This window comes from Schistocerca gregaria, chromosome 5, assembly GCF_023897955.1.
Source record: "Schistocerca gregaria isolate iqSchGreg1 chromosome 5, iqSchGreg1.2, whole genome shotgun sequence".
NCBI classification, from domain to species: Eukaryota; Metazoa; Arthropoda; class Insecta; order Orthoptera; family Acrididae; genus Schistocerca; species Schistocerca gregaria.
Window position 1 is genome coordinate 385,938,731 of NC_064924.1, and position 25,247 is coordinate 385,963,977.

Sequence of the window (25,247 nt, forward strand, 5' to 3'; positions counted from 1 at the left end):
ATGGATGGCGCCACGAACTTGTAAGTCATTTTCAGCCAGGTGTCCAGATGGTTTAGATCACATAATGTATGTGCTACAGCCCAATAGTTTTTGACATCTGCTTTGTCTGCTAGTTTCCAGCCAATTTTCTTCTCAAATTTTTCCGTATGTTTAACCAGTGCCATTTCCCTCACACAGTATTTTAGAATTTCTGCTGTTGAATTATCTTTTCCATTGCTTGGAAAGCATTTGTGCAATTCAGAGTAGTTCTTTTTTCTTCACTCCAGTTTGCACTTCGGTTCCACACAATTTAGTGACTAAATTTTTTCAGTGTCTCGTTGTTGGATAAGTTCACTGGTATGCTTATTGTAGGCAGCATTACACATATTATTCATGCTGATAATATGGTGAAGTCATCAATGAAAACACTCTCTTCCATGAAAGTGGAAGATAAATATTACTTTTGGATCAATGAAAAAATTGAGAGCAGAGCTGTAATTTTTGTCAGAGCTTCTAATTATGTTTATAAACAGGTTACTGATTGTTGTAGTCTTAAACAGCTGTAAATAAATACATCTGTAAGTTTATCCACAAATTTTATTAATAAACAGAAAAGGTAATACAACACTGTCAGTATTATAAGAGGGTATTAATAATGTTATTACTTTAGGGTTTTAGGTTGATGGACAATAAGTCTTTCAGGTGAGTATTTTCTTTTTAAGCAGAATATTTGCTCATTATTCACCAACTTCCTCAACTGTGTTGACAACTTTCTGCTTTTTGACAGGCAAGTTGTCTTCATTAGAGTAACTACCACTACATACAGTTTCACATTTCCGTTTGCAACCAGAATCATTTGAAACAACTGTCTCTTCTGAGTGTTCCAGTAACAATGCATTGTCATCATTTACCCTGTTCACCTTTGCTTCAAGTTCTCGTAACTTATGATCCCACTCCTCCAGATGTTGCTTTAGTTCATTAATCTGGGCATCTTGTGCAATGAGTTTAGCATTTTGCTCTTGTAACATTCTGGCCTGTTTGGCAATTCGAATATTGCTTTTTTTCAGCTGAAACAATCATGTAAACAATGAATTAATACACACAATCACAATATACTAACCACTGTTACAGATGAGTGGAAAGGAGATGGAAAGAAAACCAGCAAATTTGAAAAATTGACATAGATTTAAGTCTTGCTCTTCCCTAATAAGTGTCTTAACAATTCCTCCAACATTTTGTATAGTGACAAAAGATTCTCTACAAACTGGAACAAATACATAGTCAGACAGCAATTGATGACAATAAGCCAAACACTTAAATCACAACCAAATGGTACTTATGCACTTGCTACAAAGCATATTTTATATCAAGTGACGACACACAAACACACACACACACACACACACACACACACACACACACACACACACACACACACACACTACGTAATTAGTTTCTTCACAAGTAGTATGGAGATTTGAAATTTTGCTGCTAAACATACATACAGTAGTTGGACAAAAATATGAAAACGCAACAAGAAATACATGCTTGAACATACAGGGTGTTGGGATATTCCTGTTACAAACTTCTAGGACTTGTAAGGGGAATTAGTGGACAATATTTTGAATTGTAACCCATGTTCAGAAATGTACCATTTGAAAACATGTTACCAGATAGTCATGGCAGGCAGTGCTTACGTCCATCCTACCTCTCCGACCTGGTTCGAGCCTCATTCACATGTCTGCGAGTGTTGGTTGACTCAGTAACAAAGCTCATGTTAATGGAAGAGCTGCTCATTGCCTTTATCAAGATCATTAGCCATGACATCTGACTCCATAGCATATCCTTTTTTCCCACAATTATTAAATGGCTTTGAGAAAGGCACCATCAGTAGGCATCACTGTGGTGCTGCAAGATGATTAATTGTAAATAACTGTGTTTGTGAAAACTAATTAAGTTTCCTTTTTGTTTCTTTGATTATTAATGACTGAACTGTAAAATGAGTGATGTACTGGGTCATTCCCAATAAATTACTTGTAAAAGTGTTCTCATTACCAACATGTTTTCAAATTGTTGTAGCACAGAAACAATGTATCTCCATGTATAGGTTCCTATTCAAAATATTATGTACTCACTGCTCTCCAAATCCTTGAAATTTGTAATGGGAACTTCCGAACACTGTTTAAATGCAGATGCTACCCAAGTTTGCAGGCTGCACTATTGTATTTGACAACAAACAGCACCCGTGTTTGCAGTGTCCTCAAAATGTTGCAAATGTTAATCGTGATTAGAACAGCGTTCTGTGTACTTGTGATTGTATCAAATTTGAGCTAAGTAAATTTGAACATGGGCAAATTGTTGGTGCTCATATGGTGGCTGCTTTCATAAACCTGATAGCTGAAGTATTTGGTATTTCAAGAGGCACTATATTAAACATTTGTACTGAATAGAGGGAAAGCTGAAAAGCATCATTCACCAAATCACAGCATGGACGACAGTGTTTGTTGAGTGATCATGACAAACAGTCACTTATGTGTATTGTACTGAAAAATAAGAGGAGGAGAGCTGCAGAAGTCACTGCAGAACTGAACACCGCATTTCTGAATGCTGTGAGCACCAAAATAACACAGAGGGAGCTGCAAAGGCAATGAATTGCAGGGCAAGCTGAAGTTCTACAACCACTCATCAATTATTCAAATTCCTGTAACTGAAAAACATGATATTATACACACATCAAGAAACTTTGGCATCACCAAGGTTCTGAGAGTTACAGAAAATTGGAACAGAGATCAACATAAATATCATTTCCACCCGTTTTATTGCTCATGAAAACCACACATTGCATGTTGTACCACTATACAGCGAGACTTTCAGAGGTTGTGGTCCGTATTGCTGTACACATCGGTACCTCTAATATCCAGTAGCATGTCCTCTTGCATTGATGCATGCCTGTATTCATCGTGGCATACTACCCAGAAGTTCATGGAGGCACTGTTGGTCCAGATTGTCCCACTCCTCAATGGCATAAATCCCTCAGAGTTTTTGGGTGGTCCATAAACAGCCCTTTTCAATCCATCCCAGGCAAGTTCGATATGGTTCTTGTCTGGAAAACAAGCTGGCCACTCTAGTCGAGCGATGTCATTATCCTGAAGAAAGTCACTCACAAGATGTGCATGATGGCGGCATGAATTGTCGTCCATGAAAATGAATGCCTCACCAATATGCTGCCGAAATGGTTGCACTATCGGTCGGAGGATGGCATACATGTACCTTACAGCTGTTACGGTGCCTTCCATGACCACCAGCGGTGTACGTCGGCCACACATAATGCCAACCCAAAACAGCAGGGAACCTCCACGCTGCTGCACTCACTGGACAGTGTGTCTAAGGTGTTCAGCCTGACCGGGTTGCCTCTAAACACATCTCTTACGATTGGTTTAAAGCATATGTGACACTCATCAATGAAGAGAACATCATGCCAATCCTGAGCAGTCCATTTGACATGTTGTTGGGCCCATCTGTACCATGCTGCATGGTGTCATGGTTGCGAAGATGGACCTCGCCGTGGACATTGGGAGTGAAGTTGCGCATCATGCATGCTATTGCGCACACTTTGAGTCGTAACACAATGTCCTGTGGCTACACGAAAAGAATTATTCAACATGGTGGCATTGCTGTCAGGGTTCCTCCGAGCCATAATCTATAGGTAGTGGTCATCCACTGCAGTAGTAGCCCTTGCGCAGCCTGAGCAAGGCATTTCATCGACAGTTCCTGTTTCCCTGTATCTCCTCCATGTCAGAAGAACATCACTTTGGTTCACTCTGAGACACCTGGACACTTCCCTTGTTGAGAGCCCTTCCTGGCACAAAGTAACAATGCGGACATGATCGAACAATGGTACTGACCGTCTAGGCATGCTTGAACTACAGACAACTTGACCTGTGTACCTTCTTCCTGGTGGAATGACTGGAACTGATTGGCTCTCAGACCTCCTCCGTCTAATAGGCGCTGATTACGCATGGTGGTTTAGATTTTTGGGCGGATTTAGTGACATCTCTGAACAGTAAAAGGGACTGCATCTTTGATACAATATCCACAGTCAATGTCTACCTTCAGGAGTTCTGGGAACCGAGGTGATGAAAAACTTTTTTTTATGTATGTCGCTACAGTTACCAACTTCTGACCAAGGGTGCAACATGGCAGGGATTTGGTGACGATTTGGGTAGCTGTATCATGGTATTCCATGGGCCGCATGGTTACTCTGCAAGGCTGCATTACTGCTAAGGATTATGTGACTATTTTGGCTGATCAAGTTGATCCCATGGCTCAATGTTTGTTCACCAAATGTTTACGTTCCAGGACAACAGGGCACCTGTTCAGACAGCTCTCATCATCCAGGACTGGTTTTGTGAGTACGAGAATGAATTGCTGCATCCCCTATGCCCACCAGTCACCAGATCTCAATATTATTCAGCTTTTGTGGTCCATTTGGAGAGAAGAGTGCGTGATTGCTATCCACCTCCATCACTGTTACCTGAACTTACTACCTACTACCATTTTGCAGGAAGAATTTTTTAAGATTTGCTTGAAAACCACACAGGATCTGTATGTATCTATTTCAAGATGACTGTTGGTTGGTTTGTGGGGAGTTAAAGGGACCAGACTACTTAGGTCATCGGTCCCTTGTTCCACGACCATAATAATACACGAAGAAAAGTCCAACAAGCAATAAACACATAACGGAGACGACAAGGGACGACACAGTACAAGAAAGACATAGACGAAGACCAGAGAAAAGAGATTAAAAGACACACAGAGTGCGACGGTCATTGGCCGACCATGAAAATAAAACTGGAAAGGCCAACAACCAAGGGACACATTAAAACACCACAAACTAAAACCCCAGGCCAAAAGCCACAGTCGACACTAAAAAAAAAATAAAAAGGGACTCTCATATTGAATGATAAAAACCCCCTGCTCGAATAAAACGCAGAACTAAGTCAGCCATAGTAGAGTCATCGGTTAAAAGAGCAGGGAGTGTATCAGGCAGCGCGAACGTCTGCCTGAGGGCAGTTAAAAGTGGGCAGTCTAGTAAGACGTGTACCACGGTCAGGGCCAATCCGCAGCGACAGAGAGGCGGGTCGTCACGGCACAAGAGATACGCGTGCGTGAGCCGGGTATGTCCTATGCGGAGCCGGCAGAGGACGACAGCGTCCTTGCGAGACCCCCGCATGGAGGAGCGCCACACACTGGTTGTCTCCTTGACTGCCCGAAGTTTGTTGGGAGAGGGCAGGGTGCGCCACTCATCACGCCAAGCAGCAAGGACCTTCTGCCGCAATACGGATCGGACGTCACTCTCTAAAAGACCGATCTCCATGGCCGGGGAACTGACCGCCTGTTTCGCCAGTTTGTCAACCCGCTCGTTACCCGGGATGCCGACGTGACCCGGAGACCAAACAAAGGTGACAGAGCGGCCGCAACGGACGAGAGTATGGAGGGACTCCTGGATGGCCATCACCAGACGGGAACGAGGGAAACACTGGTCAAGAGCTCGTAAACCGGTCAGGGAGTCACTACAGATGACAAAGGACTCACCTGAGCGGGAGCGGAGAAACTCTAGGGCACGATAGATGGCAACCAACTCGGCAGTGTATACACTGGAGCCAGCTGCCAATGACCGTTGCTCACAATAATCCCGTAGAGTGAGAGCGTAACCAGCGTGACCAGAGACCACCGAACCGTCGGTGTAGGCCACCGCCGCGTTCGGAAACTCGGCCAGGATGGAAAGAAAGTGGCGGCGGAGGGCCTCCGGAGGCACTGAGACCTTCGGACCCTGTGCCAAGTCGAGCCGAAGGCACGGTCGGGGCACACTCCACGGGGGCAGATGGAGATTGGCCCGGAAAACAGGCGGCAGAGGAAAAAAGTCAAGGCCGCGGAGAAGGTCCCGGAGGCGAACCGCAATGGGACACCCTGACCGGGGCCGCCTGTCTGGAACATGGACGATCGAGCGCGGGAACAGGAGACGGTAGTTTGGATGCCCTGGCATGCTATAAACGTGCGCGGCATAGGCGGCCAGAAGGCGGTCACGCCGGAACCGCAATGGAGGGACACCAGCCTCCACAAGTATGCTGTCGACGGGGCTTGTCCGGAACGCTCCCGTGGCGAGGTGGATCCCGCAGTGGTGTATGGGATCCAGCAATCGCAATGCTGAAGGCGAGGCAGAACCGTACGCCACACACCCATAATCAAGGCGGGACTGGATCAGCGCTTGATATAGGTGGAGGAGGGTGGACCGGTCGGCACCCCACCTGGTGTGGCTTAAGCAACGGAGAGCGTTTAAGTGCCGCCAGCATGTTTGCTTCAGCTGCCTAATATGGGGCAGCCAAGTCAACCGGGTATCGAACACCAGTCCCAAGAACCGATGCGTCGCGACCACAGCAAGAGGTTCACCGTCAAGGTAAAGGCGCGGCTCAGGGTGAACCGTGCGACGCCGGCAGAAATGCATAACGCAGGTCTTCGCGGCCGAAAACTGGAAGCCGTGCGCTACAGCCCATGACTGCGCCTTGCGGATGGCACCTTGCAGCTGCCGTTCAGCAGCGGCGATTCTACTGGAGCTGTAATATAGGCAGAAGTCGTCCGCATATAAAGAAGCCGCGACGGACGACCCCACCGCCTCAACGAGCCCATTGATGGCAATTAAAAACAGGGACACACTGAGGACAGACCCCTGTGGGACCCCGTTCTCCTGGACCCGGGAGGAACTATGCGACGCAGCTACTTGCACGCGGAAGGAACGATACGAAAGAAAATTCTGAATAAAAATCGGGAGCGGGCCCCTAAGGCCCCACCCATGAAGTGTGGCCAGGATGTGATGGCGCCAAGTCGTATCGTATGCCTTCCGCATGTCGAAGAAGACGGCAACCAGATGTTGGCAGCGCGCAAAGGCTGTACGGATGGCAGACTCCAGGGAGACCAGATTATCGACGGCAGAGCGGCCTTTACGGAACCCACCCTGAGACGGAGCCAGAAGGCCCCGAGACTCGAGGAGCCAACTCAACCTCCGGCTCACCATACGTTCCAGCAACTTGCAAGGAACGTTGGTGAGGCTTATGGGGCGATAGCTGTCCACCTCCAGCGGGTTCTTGCCAGGTTTCAATACGGGGAGGACTATGCTTTCCCGCCATTGAGACGGGAAAACACCCTCGACCCAGACGCGATTGAAAAGATCTAGGAGGCGTCGCTGGCAAGGCACTGAGAGGTGTTTCAGCATCTGGCTGTGAATGCGGTCTGGTCCAGGAGCCGTATCAGGGCAAGCAGAAAGTGCGCTCTGGAATTCCCATTCGCTGAAAGGAGCATTGTACGACTCCGCGTGGCGCGTGTGAAAGGAAAGCCTCCGACTTTCCAACCGCTCTTTCCGGGAGCGGAAGGCCAACGGGTAGTTCGTTGACGCGGAACACTGAGCAAAATGCTCTGCTAACCGGTCCGCAATCGTGTCGGAGTCGGTGCACACTGCTCCATTCAGCGAAAGCCCAGGGACAGAGACAGGTGGCCGATAGCCTTGGAGTCGCCGAATCTTGGCCCAAACCTGCGATGCAGAGGTACGGACGCCAATGGTGGAAACATAACGTTCCCAGCACTCCTGCTTCCGTTGGCGAATAAGGCGTCGGGCTCGGGCGCGGAACTGTTTAAAAGCAATGAGGGTCTCCAACGACGGGTGCCGCTTATGGCGCTGAAGAGCCCGCCGGCGATCTCGAATCGCCTCTGCGATCTCGGGCGACCACCACGGCACAGTCCTCCGCCGAGGTGACCCGGATGTACAGGGAATCGCAGATGCCGCCGCAGAAACGATGCTGGTGGTGACCGACTGAACCACCGCATCAATCGGATCAGTGGAAGGAGGTGCGATCACTGCGACAGATGTAAATAAGTCCCAATCAGCCTTATTCAGAGCCCATCTGGAGGGGCGTTCAGAAGAGTGACGCTGTGGCAGTGACAGAAAGATGGGGAAATGGTCACTACCACATAAGTCGTCATGGACCCTCCAGTGGATGGATGGTGAAAGTCCGGGGCTGCAAATAGAAAGGTCAATGGCCGAAAACGAGCCATGGACCGCACTAAAGTGGGTCGCCTCTCCCGTGTTTAAAAGGCAGAGGTCAAGCTGTGACAGAAGAGTCTCGACATCTCTGCCCCGGCCAGTAATCGCGGCGCTACCCCACAAGGGGTTATGGGCGTTAAAGTCGCCCAGCAACACAAAGGGAGGCGGCAGTTGTCCTATCAATGCAGCCAACACATGACGAGAGACATCACCATCCGGCGGAAGGTACAAACTGCAGACAGTAATAGGCTGAGGCGTCCACATCCTTACAGCGACAGCCTCTAAGGGTGTATGAAGAGGCACACACTCGCTGTAGATAGAGTTAAGGACGTAGACGCACACTCCACCAGACACCCTCTCATAAGCTGCCCGGTTCTTATAATAACCCCGATACCCTCGTAGGGCAGGGGTCCGCATTGCCGGAAACCACGTTTCCTGGAGGGCAATGCAGAAGAAAGGGTGACTGCTGACGAGTTGGCGGAGCTCAGCAAGGTGGTGGAAAAAACCGCTGCAGTTCCACTGGAGAATCACTTTGTCCATGGGCGAAATAGGCGTGAAGGGACCGAGGAGGCAGATCACGTCACTGGGTCACCTGCTGTCACCGATCGAGGACCAGTACAATCGGCGTCCTTGGCGTCTGAGGGTATGGCGAGATCCAGGTCCTCAGCGGACGCCAGGATCTCCACCTCATCCCCAGACGCAGAGCCTGTATGGAGCGGTGGGGTAGATGCCACCGCGCGTTCCTTGGCCTTAGAGGCCTTCTTCTTCTTCGTCTTCTCTCTCTGCTCCTTGGGCTTTACTGGCTGGGAGGGCTCCACCGAGTCAGTCTCCGGGACGGAGGAGGAGCGGGAAGCCCTGTGACCAGCCGCTGGCCTGCTTTTCAGCCATTGGTTGACGTCACCCTTCCCAGAGGTGGAAACCTGGGAAGGGAGGGACCCGAGGGATCCCTTGCGAGAGAGAGTCGCCGAAGAAGTCGGACGCTTCTCCGGCTTAGAGTTGGGGACTTGTGTCCCCGATGGTTGGGGGGTCTCTGCTCCTGAGGTAGGTGGTGCAGGAGCAACAGATGGGGAAGTGCCCCCCACCATCAAGGGGGCAGGTGTAGTATTCCGGCTCAGAGTGTTCAGTGGAATCGGTGCAGCAGATGACAAAACTACTGTTTTGGCAGCGGTGGCATAGGAGCTGGTCAGAGCCACAGGATGTAGCCTCTCGTATTTCCGCTTAGCCTCAGTATAGGTCATGCAGTCCAGGGCCTTATATTCCATGATCCTTCGTTCTTTCAGTAGAACCTTGCAGTCTGGCGAGCAAGGGGAATGGTGTTCGCCGCAGTTCACACAGATGGGAGGCGGCGCACATGCAGTATTAGGATGTGAAGGGCGTCCACAATCTCTGCATATCATGCTGGAAGTACACCGAGATGACATGTGGCCGAACTTCCAGCATTTGAAACACCTCATCGGGGGAGGGATATAGGGCTTCACATCACATCGGTAGACCATCACCTTGACCTTTTCGGGTAGGACGTCACCCTCGAAGGCCAAGATGAAGGCACCGGTGGCTACCTGATTATCCCTCGGACCCCGATGGACGCGCCGGACGAAGTGAACACCCCGCCGTTCTAAATTGGCGCGTAGCTCGTCGTCTGACTGCAAGAGTAGGTCCCTATGGAAAATAATGCCCTGGACCATGTTGAGACTCTTATGGGGTGTGATCGTGACGGAAACATCCCCCAACTTGTCACAAGCGAGTAACCGCCGTGACTGTGCAGAGGATGCCGTTTTGATCAATACTGCCCCAGAGCGCATTTTGGACAAGCCCTCCACCTCCCCAAACTTGTCCTCCAAGTGCTCGACAAAAAACTGAGGCTCGGTCGCCATAAACGATTCCCCATCGACTCGTGTACAGACTAAATAGCGAGGTGAATAAGGTTCGCTGCCAACCGTAGCCTTTCGTTCCTCCCATGGTGTGGCCAGGGAGGGGAACGATTGTGGATCATATGCCTGAGCGTTGTATTGAGGCCGAGAACGCTTAGAGACTGCTGGCGGCTGGCCGCCAGCAAGAGATGATGTACCACGCTTCATCGCGGGTCATCCGCCCTGATGCCACCTACTCCGACCAAGGGCCCTCCCCACGGGCGCCACCCAGCCTCAGCAACGACCACCTGGCGGGATGGCCATTGCCGGGAGTCCCGATGCCCCAAGGAGACAGGCATCTACTCCTTGGCATACGCGGGGAGTTAACGGCGCAGGCATCAGTAGAGCGATCCCTGTGTTGTCAGGGGGCTACAACCGACAGGGTACATGGCGGCCCCACCACAACGGACTGGCTACCGTGCTGGATTTCAGGTGAAATGTAGCCCATGATCGTCATTGGCGCATAAAGCGACACAGCAGAGCAGACTGCAAAAACCGCACCCAAGAACAAAGCCACGCCCTAGAGATGGTGAGTGGGCGGGACAGCTATGCGACGACGACCAACCAAGCTAGAGATGGTAATGAGCGATGGACACATTGCACCTTGTAAGGCGCCCTTCCCCAATCAGCTCGCTCTTCGGAAGAATTTAGAAGATGGAGGTCAAACCCGGTAGGGGACCATCACATAAGGCCGAAACGTTTGAGACTCCTTTTAGTCGCCTCTTACGACAGGCAGGAATACCGTGGGCCTATTCTTACCCCCGAACCCACAGGGGGTCAAGATGACTGTTAGCTATTTTGATTGACAGCAGTGTTCCTACATCATATTAGACATGCTAATGTGCTGTGTTGTTGGTTTTTCCACATTTTTGTCCACCTAATGCACATGCATCCCCAGTGTTCACTGGATCTTCTTGTTTTCTACGTTGGTTTATTGCTGTTGACCTTTAAAAGGATGATCCTGAGCCAGTATTAATTACAGTTTCTTCAGTTCTGAATTTCATTGATTCTTTGATAGATTCGTAGAAGACTGATGCCTGTATCACCACTTCAACACTATTGGAGTTGGAGGAGTACAATGTTAGCAGAAAGCATTACAAAATGACAAATTTACCTGGGCCTTACACATGCATTATTAATATTCAGTGCATAATTTCTCCACTGTTTTTGATATCTGCTTCAAACATATCAGCCTTTGCCTTAAAGACACTTGGTATGTACCTTGACTTTCCATGTTTCCCGCCGGTTACCTGTATTTGGTTTCATGTATGAAGAATCATCATCATTTAAAAATGTTCTATAAGGCTCCTTCATACAAACCAATACCTCATTTGCTCTTGTGTTGCCTTCTGTTTAAAATAGTAAGCAAGCAAGCAAGTAATGTAAAAGTAATTTGTTTCCTTATTTGAATCTTCTTAGGTACTGATTTTCTGGCACATTATTTAAATCATGGCTGTCAGAAGCAGCCTTCCAATATCCCATAATCATCACTTATCATAATCACTATTTTATAATAAGCTCCATACAGGTCTAACAATTTAGGCTCATAAAATTTCAACCATACTGTCTTCACATTTATCGAATAATTTGCACTTGGGAAATGTGATTATCATGGTAGTATTTGTATCTTATCTATGTAGATGGTAATGGATATCAAACAAAGTAAACTTCTTGTTCCTATCTCTCCACATATTGTAATTTACTGAATAATGTAGTCCACTTCATTTATGGTCATGTGTCTATAGCTATTTTCTTTAAATTTGTACCTCTTGAGAGTAAGTACCAGCCAGCTACCCTTCTCAGTGAATTTAGCACTTTCTGAATGCAATTTTTCTTTTTATACAGTTAACCTCTTTAATGTTGTCATCACATTTATAAATGTTGCATAAAGTATAAAGTTTATCTGGCTTTGAAAATGAGCATTTCTCCCTCAATGACAGGGGAATGCCATGCAGAACATGCATTCCTGTTATGACAGCAATAGTTCCCATTAGATGTTACTGTACCTACCCTTTCATCCATTTTTGCCAATATATCCATGTTATATTTTTCATGATTTCTAATGGTCATGAACTGTCGCTGGAAATTTTCTATCCTCCTTGACGGACCTGTTTGAAAAAATTATGTTTTTAAGTATTTATTCTTTGGAATACAATCAAAATGTCATCAATATATTAAAAGTCATACCAGCTAAGGGATAATTTGGATAATTTTGACACTCCAGTCTGCTTTTCAATATGGGCACAATTTTTTCTTCAAAATGCTCCATTGCCATAGATGAGATGTCTCTTAACTCTTGAAGTGTTTCAAGTGTCCTTGGAGGAGGAGCATCAATACCATAGCTTTCCATGTATCTGAGGATTCTAAATATTTCATCGATGACCTATAACATAAGGCGGCAGAGTAGTAATACTAGTAGTAGCAGTAGTAGTACAGAGTACATATAATGAAGCTGTGTTTCACAAAGTATTAGTAGTACTAGTAGTATGGACTGGTTCTTGAAATCTCAGATTTCGGTAATTTTTTTGTACATTTATATTAATAGTTGCCGGCATGAAAAACCCCAAATTAAAATTGTTTTGGACCTTTAATTTCTCAGTTATCAGTTTTTAAAACTTGCAAAATTATGTCATTTTTGTTACATTTTGAAACCTTAAGATTACTATGTCTCAAAAACTACACTCCTGGAAATGGAAAAAAGAACACATTGACACCAGTGTGTCAGACCCACCATACTTGATCCGGACACTGCGAGAGGGCTGTACAAGCAATGATCACACGCACGGCACAGCGGACACACCAGGAACTGCGCTGTTGGCCGTCGAATGGCGCTAGCTGCGCAGCATTTGTGCACCGCCGCCGTCTGTGTCAGCCAGTTTGCCGTGGCATACGGAGCTCCATCGCAGTCTTTAACACTGGTAGCATGCCGTGACAGCGTGGACGTGAACCGTATGTGCAGTTGACAGACTTTGAGCGAGGGCGTATAGTGGGCATGCGGGAGGCCTGGTGGACGTACTGCCGAATTGCTCAACACGTGGGGCGTGAGGTCTCCACAGTACATCGATGTTGTCGCCAGTGGTCGGCGGAAGGTGCACGTGCCCGTAGACCTGGGACCGGACCGCAGCGACGCACAGATGCACGCCAAGACCGTAGGATCCTACGCAGTGCCGTAGGGGACCGCACCGCTACTTCCCAGCAAATTAGGGACACTGTTGCTCCTGGGGTATCGGCGAGGACCATTCACAACCGTCTCCATGAAGCTGGGCTACGGTCCTGCACACCGTTAGGCCGTCTTCCGCTCACGCCCCAACATCGTGCAGCCCGCCTCCAGTGGTGTCGCGACAGGCGTGAATGGAGGGACGAATGGAAACGTGTCGTCTTCAGCGATGAGAGTCGCTTCTGCCTTGGTGCCAATGATGGTCGTATGCGTGTTTGGCGCCATGCAGGTGAGCGCCACAATCAGGACTGCATACGACGGAGGCACACAGGGCCAACACCCGGCATCATGGTGTGGGGAGCGATCTCCTACACTGGCCGTACACCTCTGGTGATCGTCGAGGGGGCACTGAATAGTGCACAGTACATCCAAACCGTCATCGAACCCATCGTTCTACCATTCCTAGACCGGCAAGGGAACCTGCTGTTCCAACAGGACAATGCATGTCCGCATGTATCCCGTGCCACCCAACGTGCTCTAGAAGGTGTAAGTCAACTACCCTGGCCAGCAAGATCTCCGGATCTGTCCCCCATTGAGCATGTTTGGGACTGGATGAAGCATCATCTCACGCAGTCTGCACGTCCAGCACGAACACTGGTCCAACTGAGGTGCCAGGTGGAAATGGCATGGCAAGCCGTTCCACAGGACTACATCCAGCATCTCTATGATCGTCTCCATGGGAGAATAGCAGCCTGCATTGCTGCGAAAGGTGGATATACACTGTACTAGTGCCAACATTGTGCATGCTCTGTTGCCTGTGTCTATGTGCCTGTGGTTCTGTCAGTGTGATCATGTGATGTATCTGACCCCAGGAATGTGTCAATAAAGTTTCCCCTTCCTGGGACAATGAATTCACGGTGTTCTTATTTCAATTTCCAGGAGTGTATTTGACCTAAAACCTTAAAATTTGCACCACTTTATTCAATTTTCTTAATGCTTTAAAAATATGTGATAACTGATTATACTCATAATAATGCTGACCTTTCTCAGATCAAATTATTATTTAATTTTGAAAAGTTCAAAATAGGAACCTTTTTTTGCCATGAAAAAAGAATGTGTGTTCACCGTACATTGTTTGTTAATGTTTGTGCCAATTTCATAATGATGTTCCAAAGAGAACATATTGGAACAAATTTTATTTTACCAGTATGTGCAGCACCCAATGGATAGTCTGTAGGGCTCTGGGCTTGTTAAGTTGTAATATGTCAAAAAGAAAATAAGGCTATCAAATCATTATTTTTTATTTAGTGACAATCAATGTTTTACAGTATTAGAACTATAGACTTAAATTTAAAATCACATTTGGCTTTCCCATGTCAATTGTGAGGGTATTATAACAACAAATGCCTGTGAAAGGGTATTAATAATTTACTTAATTATCTCTTCATTTTCCAAATACTGTATAGTAATATTAATCAATATTATTAATTTAACAATGATAAAGCTGTTATTGTTTTACCAATGAGTTATTTGTGTGCCCTGCAATGAGAAACCTGTAGACTTTGGTTTGAAAGTGGTATACTGGGGAAGTGCACCTATCTACAGAGGAGATTGCTTACAAATCATTCACAACCAGTTCTAGAATATTGCTTAATTGTGTGAGACGTGTACCAAATAAGATAAGACTAAAGGGTATACTGAATGTATACAGAGAAGGGAAGCACAAATGGTCATAGGTTTGTTTGACGCATGGGAGAGTGTAAGAGAGATACCGCAGTAACTGAACTGGAAGATTCTTGAAGATTAACGTAAACTACCCTGAGAAGGTCTCTTAACAAAGTTTCAAGACCTGGCTTTAAATGATGACTCTAGGAATATACTAAAACCCCTTATGTGTCACTCACATAGGTTTCGTGAGAATAAGATTAGAATAATTACTGCACGCACAGAGTCATTCAATCACTCATTCTATACATGAATGGTATGGAAATAAACTATAATAACTGGAATGGAATAGAAAGTACCCCCTATGATGCACCTCATGATGGTTTGCAGAGTGTAGGTGAGATGTAGGATAAAGAAATTTTTTACTCATTTTCATGCTGTGGTGATCCATTAACAATCTTATTACAGTCTAAGATTATGTATTGCTCTTTTCTTTCAAAAGACATAACCTAGTTCTCCTAAGCAGTAATCACAGATTATTGATGGAGCAATGAATTCTTTTCCAATATACTCAGAGGGTTTTCTCAGTTCTTCATCTGGTAGTCTATGTGTTTTTCCAGTGGCAGTAGTGAGATTTAATTTACAAAGTATGAAGTGTTTTTTAATGCAATCAATTTATCTGGTCTTCTTGGTTAGGAAAAACAAATAGCTGGTTAACAAGGATGTGTAAGCAAAGAATTACCTCTCCTCTTGATAACACACAATCCACCACTTCTTGTCACAGACACAAGCAAGAAGTCCTTAATCAGTTCAAAAGCATGCAGCAGCAGTCTCTGAACCAATTTGAATTTTTGGAACATAAAAATCCTTCAAATCAGCAAAAATTTTAGCTTTATCTTTGAGTTTGCTCATAGGAATAAATGCACATCACTTCTGTGCCCCCGTGACTACTAAGGCTTTATAAAATCTTTTTGCCAAGCTCCTTTTTTATGCTGCATTCTCATAATTTGTCCCCCACAATAGTGACTGATGGCATATATGCTTTGCTCCATTCAAATAATTGGAAGGAAGTTAATATTTGATCATTTTGTGCTTCCACAATGGATTAGTATGAATGTTAAGAAAACCACTTCGACTTTTATTTTATTTGCACTTATTAATCCACTGGTTTCATTCTGTATGAACATCCTCAGGTGTTAAAGTGGCATAAATGACGACAAGCACATTATTCCACTTCATTGGCCGTGCTTGGTATTTGTCATATTCCCACATGCGCCTTTCAACATTTTATTGGGCTACTAAGCATTTTAAATCATGAACTGGCACATTTTCTGTCACTTTATCCCAGGCGCACATGTGCTTAATGAGTTACACATTCACACAGCAATCTGTTCCTCCTTCCCTCATCAGTGCTTCCCTAATTTTGTCCCAACAGTTCATCTCTACTGAAGTGAATTACTGTCACTAGAAATGAATGTTTTATTTAATGAAGAGGTGAATGTTTTATTTAATGGCTGACACACACACACACACGCACACGTACACACACTCACACTCTAACATGCTGTTCTGTAAATGTGAACCACAACTACTGTAAATAAAAAGTTACATAAAATTGAAAAATGCATACTCTCTCTTACATTATCAGTACTCAACAATTTCATTTTAACAATAGTTTCATAAAACAGTTTGTAAACTAAATGCAGCTGAGAAACAGTTGGCAATGCGAATAGCAGTAAAATAAAATTTATTTCCATATGTTCCCCTTGGAACCCCAATAATGAAATTTTGCATACAGATTAACAAATAGTGTATGACAACGTTGTTTTCAGAACAAAAATTCTTATTTAGAAAGTTTCAAAATTTAAAAAAGTTTTGGTATGGAAAATGAATGTGGTCAATCAGAACATATTTTTAAAGCTTACAATAAACTGAATAAAATGACATAAATTTCAGGTCTCAATGACGAATACTTTTTGAGATGTGGCCATTTTAAGGTTTCAAAATGTGACACAAATCTCACAGTATTAAAAACCTTAAAAATTAATTACTCAGAAACAAAAGTCCAAAAGGCTTTAATATTGGATGTTATCTTATTTTGATAGAGAGAATAAAATGACAAAAAATTACAAAATTTTAAGCCATCGAGGTTCAATTTCTTTTTACTGGATGACTTCACATGGAATGAACCAATAAGAAGCCAGCAACTTCAAAATACTGATGATGTCAAATGCTGAGTGTTAAGATTTAACTGTCACAGCCATTGTAAATGTAATACTAACCTGCAACAGGGTTCAAAACTCATCATTACTCAATTTACAGCAAAGTTTTATAAAATTATAACTTCAGTTCGGAATCTAAAACTGACATGATGCATGAATTGGTTCCAAACTTTCAGGTGGACTGTAGAGTAACAATACTGCAGGGAATATAAACATTCTATAACTAATTCATCTCTGTACATATGCAAACTGTATTTTGCTACAGGGAAGGAAAGTAATACAAAACGATAATGCTTGAAACTCTGACAGAAAGAGAACACATGGGTGACATTTTTAGCTGATTCACTGGAGAAATTAGGGCATCTTAGGCCTATATGTGAGTAAAAGAATGTTTCATTCACAAAAATTACCTTATCAAAAAAGAATGTTTACTGCTCAGTGAAGATAACTACATCATCAGTATGGGCTGCATGTTCCAAGACCATTAGGTGAAAGACAGGATGTGTTATTTTGAATTTCAAACACAGCATCCTGTTTATACCTTTTTACATTATTTATATTCATTTATTAGCTTTATTTCCATTTTCATCTATCTCACTGTTCTCTCTCTGTCTGCAGTTATAAAGTATTCCTGCTCTTGATGGCTTTCCGCAAATATCTTACAGTGCATTATCATCTCCCACATTCTTTAATTTCCTATGTACTATGCCATTGTATTTTAATTACTGTTTCATTTTTCCATCTGCATTTTAAATTCTATAGTGTTTGACACATTATTTACTCACTTCAGTAACGCTACAATATCTGCTGTCCGAAACACTTCCCCAAAATTTGTATCGTGAGTACACCCAAGTGATAAGTAACAGAAAACTAACTTTTTTTTATCCCATTAGTTCACATTTCAGATCTATAGGCAGTAAAGCAGAAATCAAACATCATAGGCTTCATGTACCTGTACAGCCACCAAGAAATTTTAAGTTGTTGGAAATGTTTTAGAAATACTGTGCTACAATGGTCATTAGAAAATAAGTTATGTTAATAATTAGATAATAATTTTTGAGAAAAACAGTAACTTATGTAGCCTAACACCCCAAGTATTTACTGTTTACGCTATATACAAATGATATGGTGGACAACACCATTTGTGCTGCTGTTTGTGGATGATGCTGTCGCATACAGAGAAGTCACCCTGCCATAAAATTGTAGTGATATGCAGAAAGACCAGCAACAGAACTGACACTTGTTGCAGGAGTTGGTTGTAGACCCTGAACTTAAACAATATATTGCCGATAAATAGGAGCCAAGCCCAATCATTGTTTGATTATATGACTGGCAATCTATCACTAAAATAGTAAAGACAGTAAAATATCTACAAATATGTGCCCAGAGAGATTTATGATTGAATAACCACACCAAACTTGTTAAAGGAAAGATGCTGGAAATATTCATGGAAAGAAACCTATGAAAAAGTAATTCACCCACAAATAGGTTGTTAACAAAACACTCAGCTGATCAACTTGTGACTATTGCTTCTCAATACATACATTACATGGTAGGATTAGTACAAGAAAGAAAGAAAATTTACAGAAAAGTACCTAAAACATTTTGTCACAGGTTTGTTTTGCAAGCACAAAAGTGTCCCAGAGATGAATCTCATTCTGTTCCAGAGATGTTCAAACAACACCTGCTTCAGAAACTACAAAAGTGGTGTGCTTCACAGACAGGTTTATTATCAAAATTGTTTGAGTGTAACATTCCAAGAAGTAGAGGACCATTACTTCGGAATATTTACTTATATATTTACACATAACAAACCATACTATTTCCATAGACTATTTAGTTATTTTGCACAGAGTTACAGTAACAATTTACAATTTTTAAATAACATTATTTTTTCTTTATCATGTAATTGATGCATTTAAACCACATACATATAAATTAACTGAAATCAAATTTCAATCAATATTAGTTAAGGAGCTAGAAACATTCAAAATTTTACGGGTGGGTGCATCATGCAGTACATAACTGGCTGTGTTCAGATGGATCTACTGGTGGCAGAATGTTCATTTAAGTGAAGTGTTCAAATGAGTGCCTATTTTCCTGAATGTACTACTCAGTGCACCTTCCAAATGACCTGCAGATGAGTTGTAACATTGCTGATGTCACTTCTCTTGAATCTGTGATGAAGCTGTCTTTGCTTTCATTCCATCTTTCTAGCACTGCTATTAAACAACAATGGGCCTTTCCTATCCCTTAAAACCTTGTTTGGCGCATACTTGTCTAAGGAATATTGAACAATTTTATTCATTTGTGCTCCACATCTTCGTCCTTACCTCTTGGTGAAATATTCAAATTTCTTGCAAATATATTCTAGATTCTCAATAAAATGACTACACAGTATGCTTACAGATGTTCTAACCTACACAGTTTGGTGTTTATTTATCTGCCTTGGCTATGGACTGGATATCAGACATTACTTACACAGTATGGACTTGTACAATGCTGCCAACTGTCAGACAGTTCACTGTGTTCTTCTTGTGTTAACCTTGTGAGCAACTCATGCAATACATAAACAGAAGTGTAACACCTACACAACAATGATGATGATGGACAAATTTTGAGCTCCATGAGTAAACTATTCTATTTCAATATGGATCCAGAAGGTCTGAATTTATGGAAACGGCAACAAAAAGCACATTACCACGAATGGGAAGCACATAATCAGAAACTTTAGAAACAAGTACCTACTACAGCTACAACAACTGAGAACAGTTTCACCAATCCAGGCACTGCCCTGATCACCCACAGAATTGCTTCCAAGGTTCCCATCACCCTGTGTCAAAAATGAAGATTGGGGCTTATGTTTGAAGCAATTACAGCAGTAGTTCATAGCATTCAAGTTAATGGGTGTGTGTAGCAAAAGGGCATTTTTTTTTCTTCTGTGGTCCGGGCAGAAAACTTTTCAGTTTTTAATGTAAACTGCCCTCATGTGCAAACCCTGACTCTTATTTACACAAACATTTTATTGACTAATAATGAAAAGGATAGTTACTACTCACCATATAGTGGAGGTGGTGAGTCTGGCAGCAGGCACCAGAGACTGTGGTCATGTGTGTGTTTGTGTGTGTGTGTGTGTGTGTGTGTGTGTGTGTGTGTGTGTGTGTGTCTAATTCTCACAAAGGCCATGCTGTCCGAAAGCTGACTGTGCGATGGTCTTTTTGTTGTGCCTTCTGTGACGCATCAGTCCACTATATGGTGAGTAGTAACTAAACTTTTTATTATTAGTAACTATCTTTTTCATTATATTGTAACGTTCCATCCTGGATTTTCCATTGACTGATTTACTAATAGTCTATCTTCATAAATACATGCATGTTTTAACATCTAGATAACATTTTCAACACACACAAAAGAAAACAGACCAATCACACAACACATGAATTGTTGAGATCCTTGTGGTTTAAGTTGAAAATACATAGTTGTTAGGTAAGAAATAATGGTGATTAATATTCCCTTTGGACTCTGTAAATACTTGTGACTCCCATATGAAGTAGCAAGGCTATAAAACATAGGACAAGAGCACTTACACCTCGCTAGGGGATTCAGGTGTGAGGTGAAGGCAGATACTCACTACCTGTACCAAAGCCTCAGATTGCCAAGATGGAAATTATGTCCATTGTCATCAAATTCATTTATTCAGATCACATTTCATGGGCAACTTTTGGTCCTCTTTGCTGAATCCTGTAGGGAGGGATTTAATGTCTGGCAGGCATATGGGCCTACAGATTTCAATGCACCTAAGGGTGGTAATTAGTCTGAGGGCAGCACAGTGAAAGGTGAGAATAGGCTGGCACACACTTAGACCATACTGTCCACTTGCAATCTAGTGGTGGATAAATAAAGATTTGGAAAAAACAGTACTTCAATTGTTGGTCAGTCTCCTCACTAAGCTGCTACCTTTGAATGTTTACTGGGTGGACCATCTTACAAGAACTAGCACATTACCTGGATTCTGCAACTGGATGTACTTTGGATTATTTGTGGATGTCTATTTACCTTCCTTGCTGTGGACTGGATTTTTGACGTTACATTTGCTGCCAGGTATCAGCCCTGCATTGTGTTCTTTCTGTATTGATGTTTTGCACAATTTCAACCACTTCAATAAATCTCAACTTAGTGTCAACACAACACACAGTAGTACATAAGAGTAGCTGCAGAACCTTATCTCGAACAATGAACATAATGGCATATGTATATGTGACACTTGCTTGGCAAATGAATACAGTTTTATAGAATACGACATCTTCTCTGTCCCTTTCAAGAATATTTTAAACATTCAAAATAATTTATTGCAAGGGCCACAAAAAATATGTCAAATAACACCAACTTTGATCCAATTAAATAAGTCTTCAAAATTACAAATGTCCACAATACCATCCAATTAAATATAAGAGGCAATCAAGAAGTTTCTGGTCAAAGGCCTTACAGTCCAGAATCGGTATGCCAATCACACAAAATTGCTAAAACACCATGTCCTGCTGCACAACATTGTCCAACAGGAACCATCCACCATACAAGGTGGTTGTTTTTTTAACCATCGACCAGAGTGGGTGCTTGAGTGTCTCCCACTTCAATTGGCATAACTTCTGCATTACAAAACTTGCGTCTTGTGTCAAATCACAACCAGCATGGAACTTGGCACACCTTTCCACAATGGTACTTTTCAACAGACATGCTGCTGTCCCACTCACATTCTCCATTCTCCAATAGATGTGCGCTGGTGTTGTCCTTCCCCAGCCAAGAAAAGAATAACAGCATACTGATCCCATTTGGACGCATTTGTTAACAACACTACCATAGTTCACATTGCAGCACACATGTTGTAAAGACATGAATGCTACACAAATCTCTTGTCTGTGTGCTTATATACCTACTTAGGAGTCACACTACGCTCCATATATGCTGCAGGAATTCCCCTGAAATGGACCTTTTTGATTGCCCCTTATACATTGTTACAGGACACAGTCATCACTCTCTCAAAGTGCTAATTATAAAGATAATTCATAAATAATGATTAACAATAATAAAGAAAATGATACTGAATGAAATAAGAAACTAATGTGTGTATTCCATAAAACAAATGCAGCTTGGTACCACCATACCTGCTCACGCAACTACATACTCCACACAAGAAGGATTTCACCAGCCACCTTCTATAGATATTTGTAAGCTACTTGTATAGAGTAGGATGTATAACAAATCATATGTAACCCAATTTTTCAGTAAAAATTAAGAATTTCTGAGGAAAGCAGGCTTGAAAACTCAGTAAATACACAGTTTGATCAAAATTTTTCAATCATTTGACTCAGAACTGACACATGTGACCTTAGTGAGAGTTCATTTAGTTTATGAGTATGAAATAGGAACTACCACAGGGTCTGGATTTTTATAAAATATGATGCCTAGAAAATTATCACTAAAATGACCTGAAAATATTGATAAAATAGTATAAAGCATATGTAAAGTGAGTTAAAAATTAACTAAAGTAATGAAAAACTATAGAAGTTTGGAACTGAAATCACAAAAAGGTTAATTATCATAAAACCTCTGATTTTCTTTAATAAATCTCATGCTTTGAAGATGAGCTGTACAAAGACTGCTGTGTAAGCATCTTAGAGCCATGGCAGTATGCATGCAGAGGTTCTTGAAAGTGAGGGAACAACACATGCTTGTAGTTAGAAAATATTTGAACATTTGCTAAAACAACTGGAGCATGTGCTTTGACATTTTCCTTTAGTTTCAGAAATGAATCTAAAAAATTGACATATGAATACTGATATTTAACAAATGGACATTATGTATGGTACAATATTAATAAAAATATCAATATTTTTATTTCATTACCCATATGAGTCATAACTGGTACAAGTTAACAACAGTAAGTGATGTGACAATGACAGTAACCAGGTGACCCATATTTTATTTTCAACACATGTGAATATATTCTAGCACAATATTGTAGAGGCATATACACTGTGTGTTCTTCCCAACATGAAAAGAATGGACTGTTTTATCGTAAATGGATGTTAAACACCAACCATGTAAAAAATTATGTAAAATCTTAAATATGACAGCATTTTTGGGAAATTAAATGTCGTATGACTCTTATATGATGAAACCAAAAAATTAAATTTACATCTGTATCGCCAAAATATTCGGGATTTTAGTCCTTGCCAACAACATATAACGAAACAAAGATTAAATGTCAGGGCACTGCGACTAAGCTATAATAAACTGAAAGAAAGCTGCCGATGGATTGACTGATGAAACAGCTATATGTGTATGTGGTCCCATTAGAAATGATACCTATGGTGAGAGTTCATCACCCTTCCAGTTTTCATATCACTAGTTATGCGCTTCATAAATCTTCAAAGGTCACTGGTGTGAAAAAACATTTGCATGGCAAAGCACCCTCAACAAAAACCTACTCTTTCAAAATTCAGGTAATGGTTAACAACTGTCAGGTCTAATTTATAGAATCATATAGTGTAATGTTCCCTTTCATTTGCAGAAGATGTGTTCACTTGTACTATAGGGCTGCTGCTCTATACTTGTTGGCAGAAGTAAGAAGATGGCGTCATTGTAATTACTGCCAACCTTAGCGATCTAACAAAGGGTGGTGTTCACTGGGTAGGTGGTGTACAACAGCCTTCATTTAATTAATTTCATAAGCAGTGCTGCAAATAAGCACCAAATTTGATAATGAAAGTCTCTATAATGCACTTTTCTGAAATCTGGCTGATTGATGCACCGTGATAATGTAGCCAGCAGTGAATGAAATTATCTCTCCATTTTTTCTTAGCCAAGAATGAGTCAGTAAGCAGCAAGAATGTGGTTTACTTAGAATTCTGTGCATTATGAGGTGTAATAGCATAGTGAAAAAAGTGGAAAAGCACCAATATTATAAGCTTTTTTGTACGTAATAAATGAATGGAAACCTAAAATGAAAGTGTGGAAACAAACAATATACTATCTGTGTTTTACTAAATTAAGAAAAGGGTGAATCAAACTGAAATATCTGTTTTAAAAATCCCAGTAATTATACTAGTGGAGGTTGGATCACTAACCTGAAACAAGCAGTACAGTTTTACAATTTAATCTTTGTAGCAGCATCATTCACCAATTGTGACTGGGTAGACTGTGTCAATGTTACAAGGTTTAGATTACACAGGTATTATAATACAACAACAAATTAGTATGAGTATAGCTGATCACACCACTTCAAGTACCTAGGAAGTCTTTTCAGTAATAACAACAGAACATATATAGAAATGGATGCCTGTTTAGCAACAGCAAACAAGACACTTTTTAGTTTTATTAAAATTCTAAAAAAAAAAAAGATCATTTAGCAGTAACTTCAAAATCCACTTATATCAACCAACCATTATACTTGTGATGTTATATGGATGTGAAACATTAATATTTAGAAAGAAAGATGAAGGAAAACTGTTAATATTCGAAAGAAGAGTACTAAGGATAATTTTTGGACCTGTATATGGTGAAAATAACATGGAATGGAGAATAAGAAGAAATGAAGAATTAAGAGGGCTGTACAAACACCGTAACATCACCGAAGTGCTCAAGAGGAGAAGGTTGAATTGGGCAGGCCATATAGCAAGAATGACAGAGAATAGACTACCTAGATTGGCATTCAGCAGAACAACACATGGAATGAGAGGTAAAGGAAGACCCCGAATCAGATGGCGGGGTAACATTTGGGAGGACACAACTAGGACGAACAGCGACAGAGACTGGACAAACAGTGCATTGGACAGATAGAAGTGGGGAAGCTCATAGAGCAGGCGTATGGTCAATAAGGCCCTTGCCACATGTAAAGGAAAGCTTAATACTTGATGGCATACAGAGTGAGAATTTTTTTAAAAGTACATATTGTTCATTTGATTTAATGTAGCAGTAGTAGTAGTAGTAGTAGTAGTAGTAGTAGTAGTAGTACACTTTTTATACTGTCCAATTTGCTGTTTCACTGTACAGGGAATTGGCGCAGATTCCTTGAAATTTCACCAATTCCAAGGACTGCTTTTTCGTACACTTCTGGAAAACACACACATGTCATAGGGAGCTGACAACTTGGCGTGTCTATGTTTTCCATACTGCACATGTTGTTGTTGTGGATTTCACTCCTATTGCTGAATGCTTCA

General features: G+C 42.4%; 1 protein-coding gene across 1 annotated transcript in view; it reads right to left on the reverse strand.

Annotated features, from left to right (window-relative positions):
• Nucleotides 1-558: 558 nt before the first annotated feature.
• The window catches only part of LOC126272581 (F-box only protein 28), an 85,740-nt gene continuing 61,051 nt past the window's right edge, over nt 559-25,247 (reverse strand). The window contains exons 3-5 of the mRNA XM_049975507.1: nt 12,172-12,367; nt 11,995-12,092; nt 559-1,046 (exon numbers count right to left, since the gene is read on the reverse strand). Coding sequence (XP_049831464.1) covers nt 717-1,046; nt 11,995-12,092; nt 12,172-12,367 — 624 coding nt within the window. The 3' untranslated portion in view covers nt 559-716. The remainder of the gene's footprint in view (nt 1,047-11,994; nt 12,093-12,171; nt 12,368-25,247) is intronic.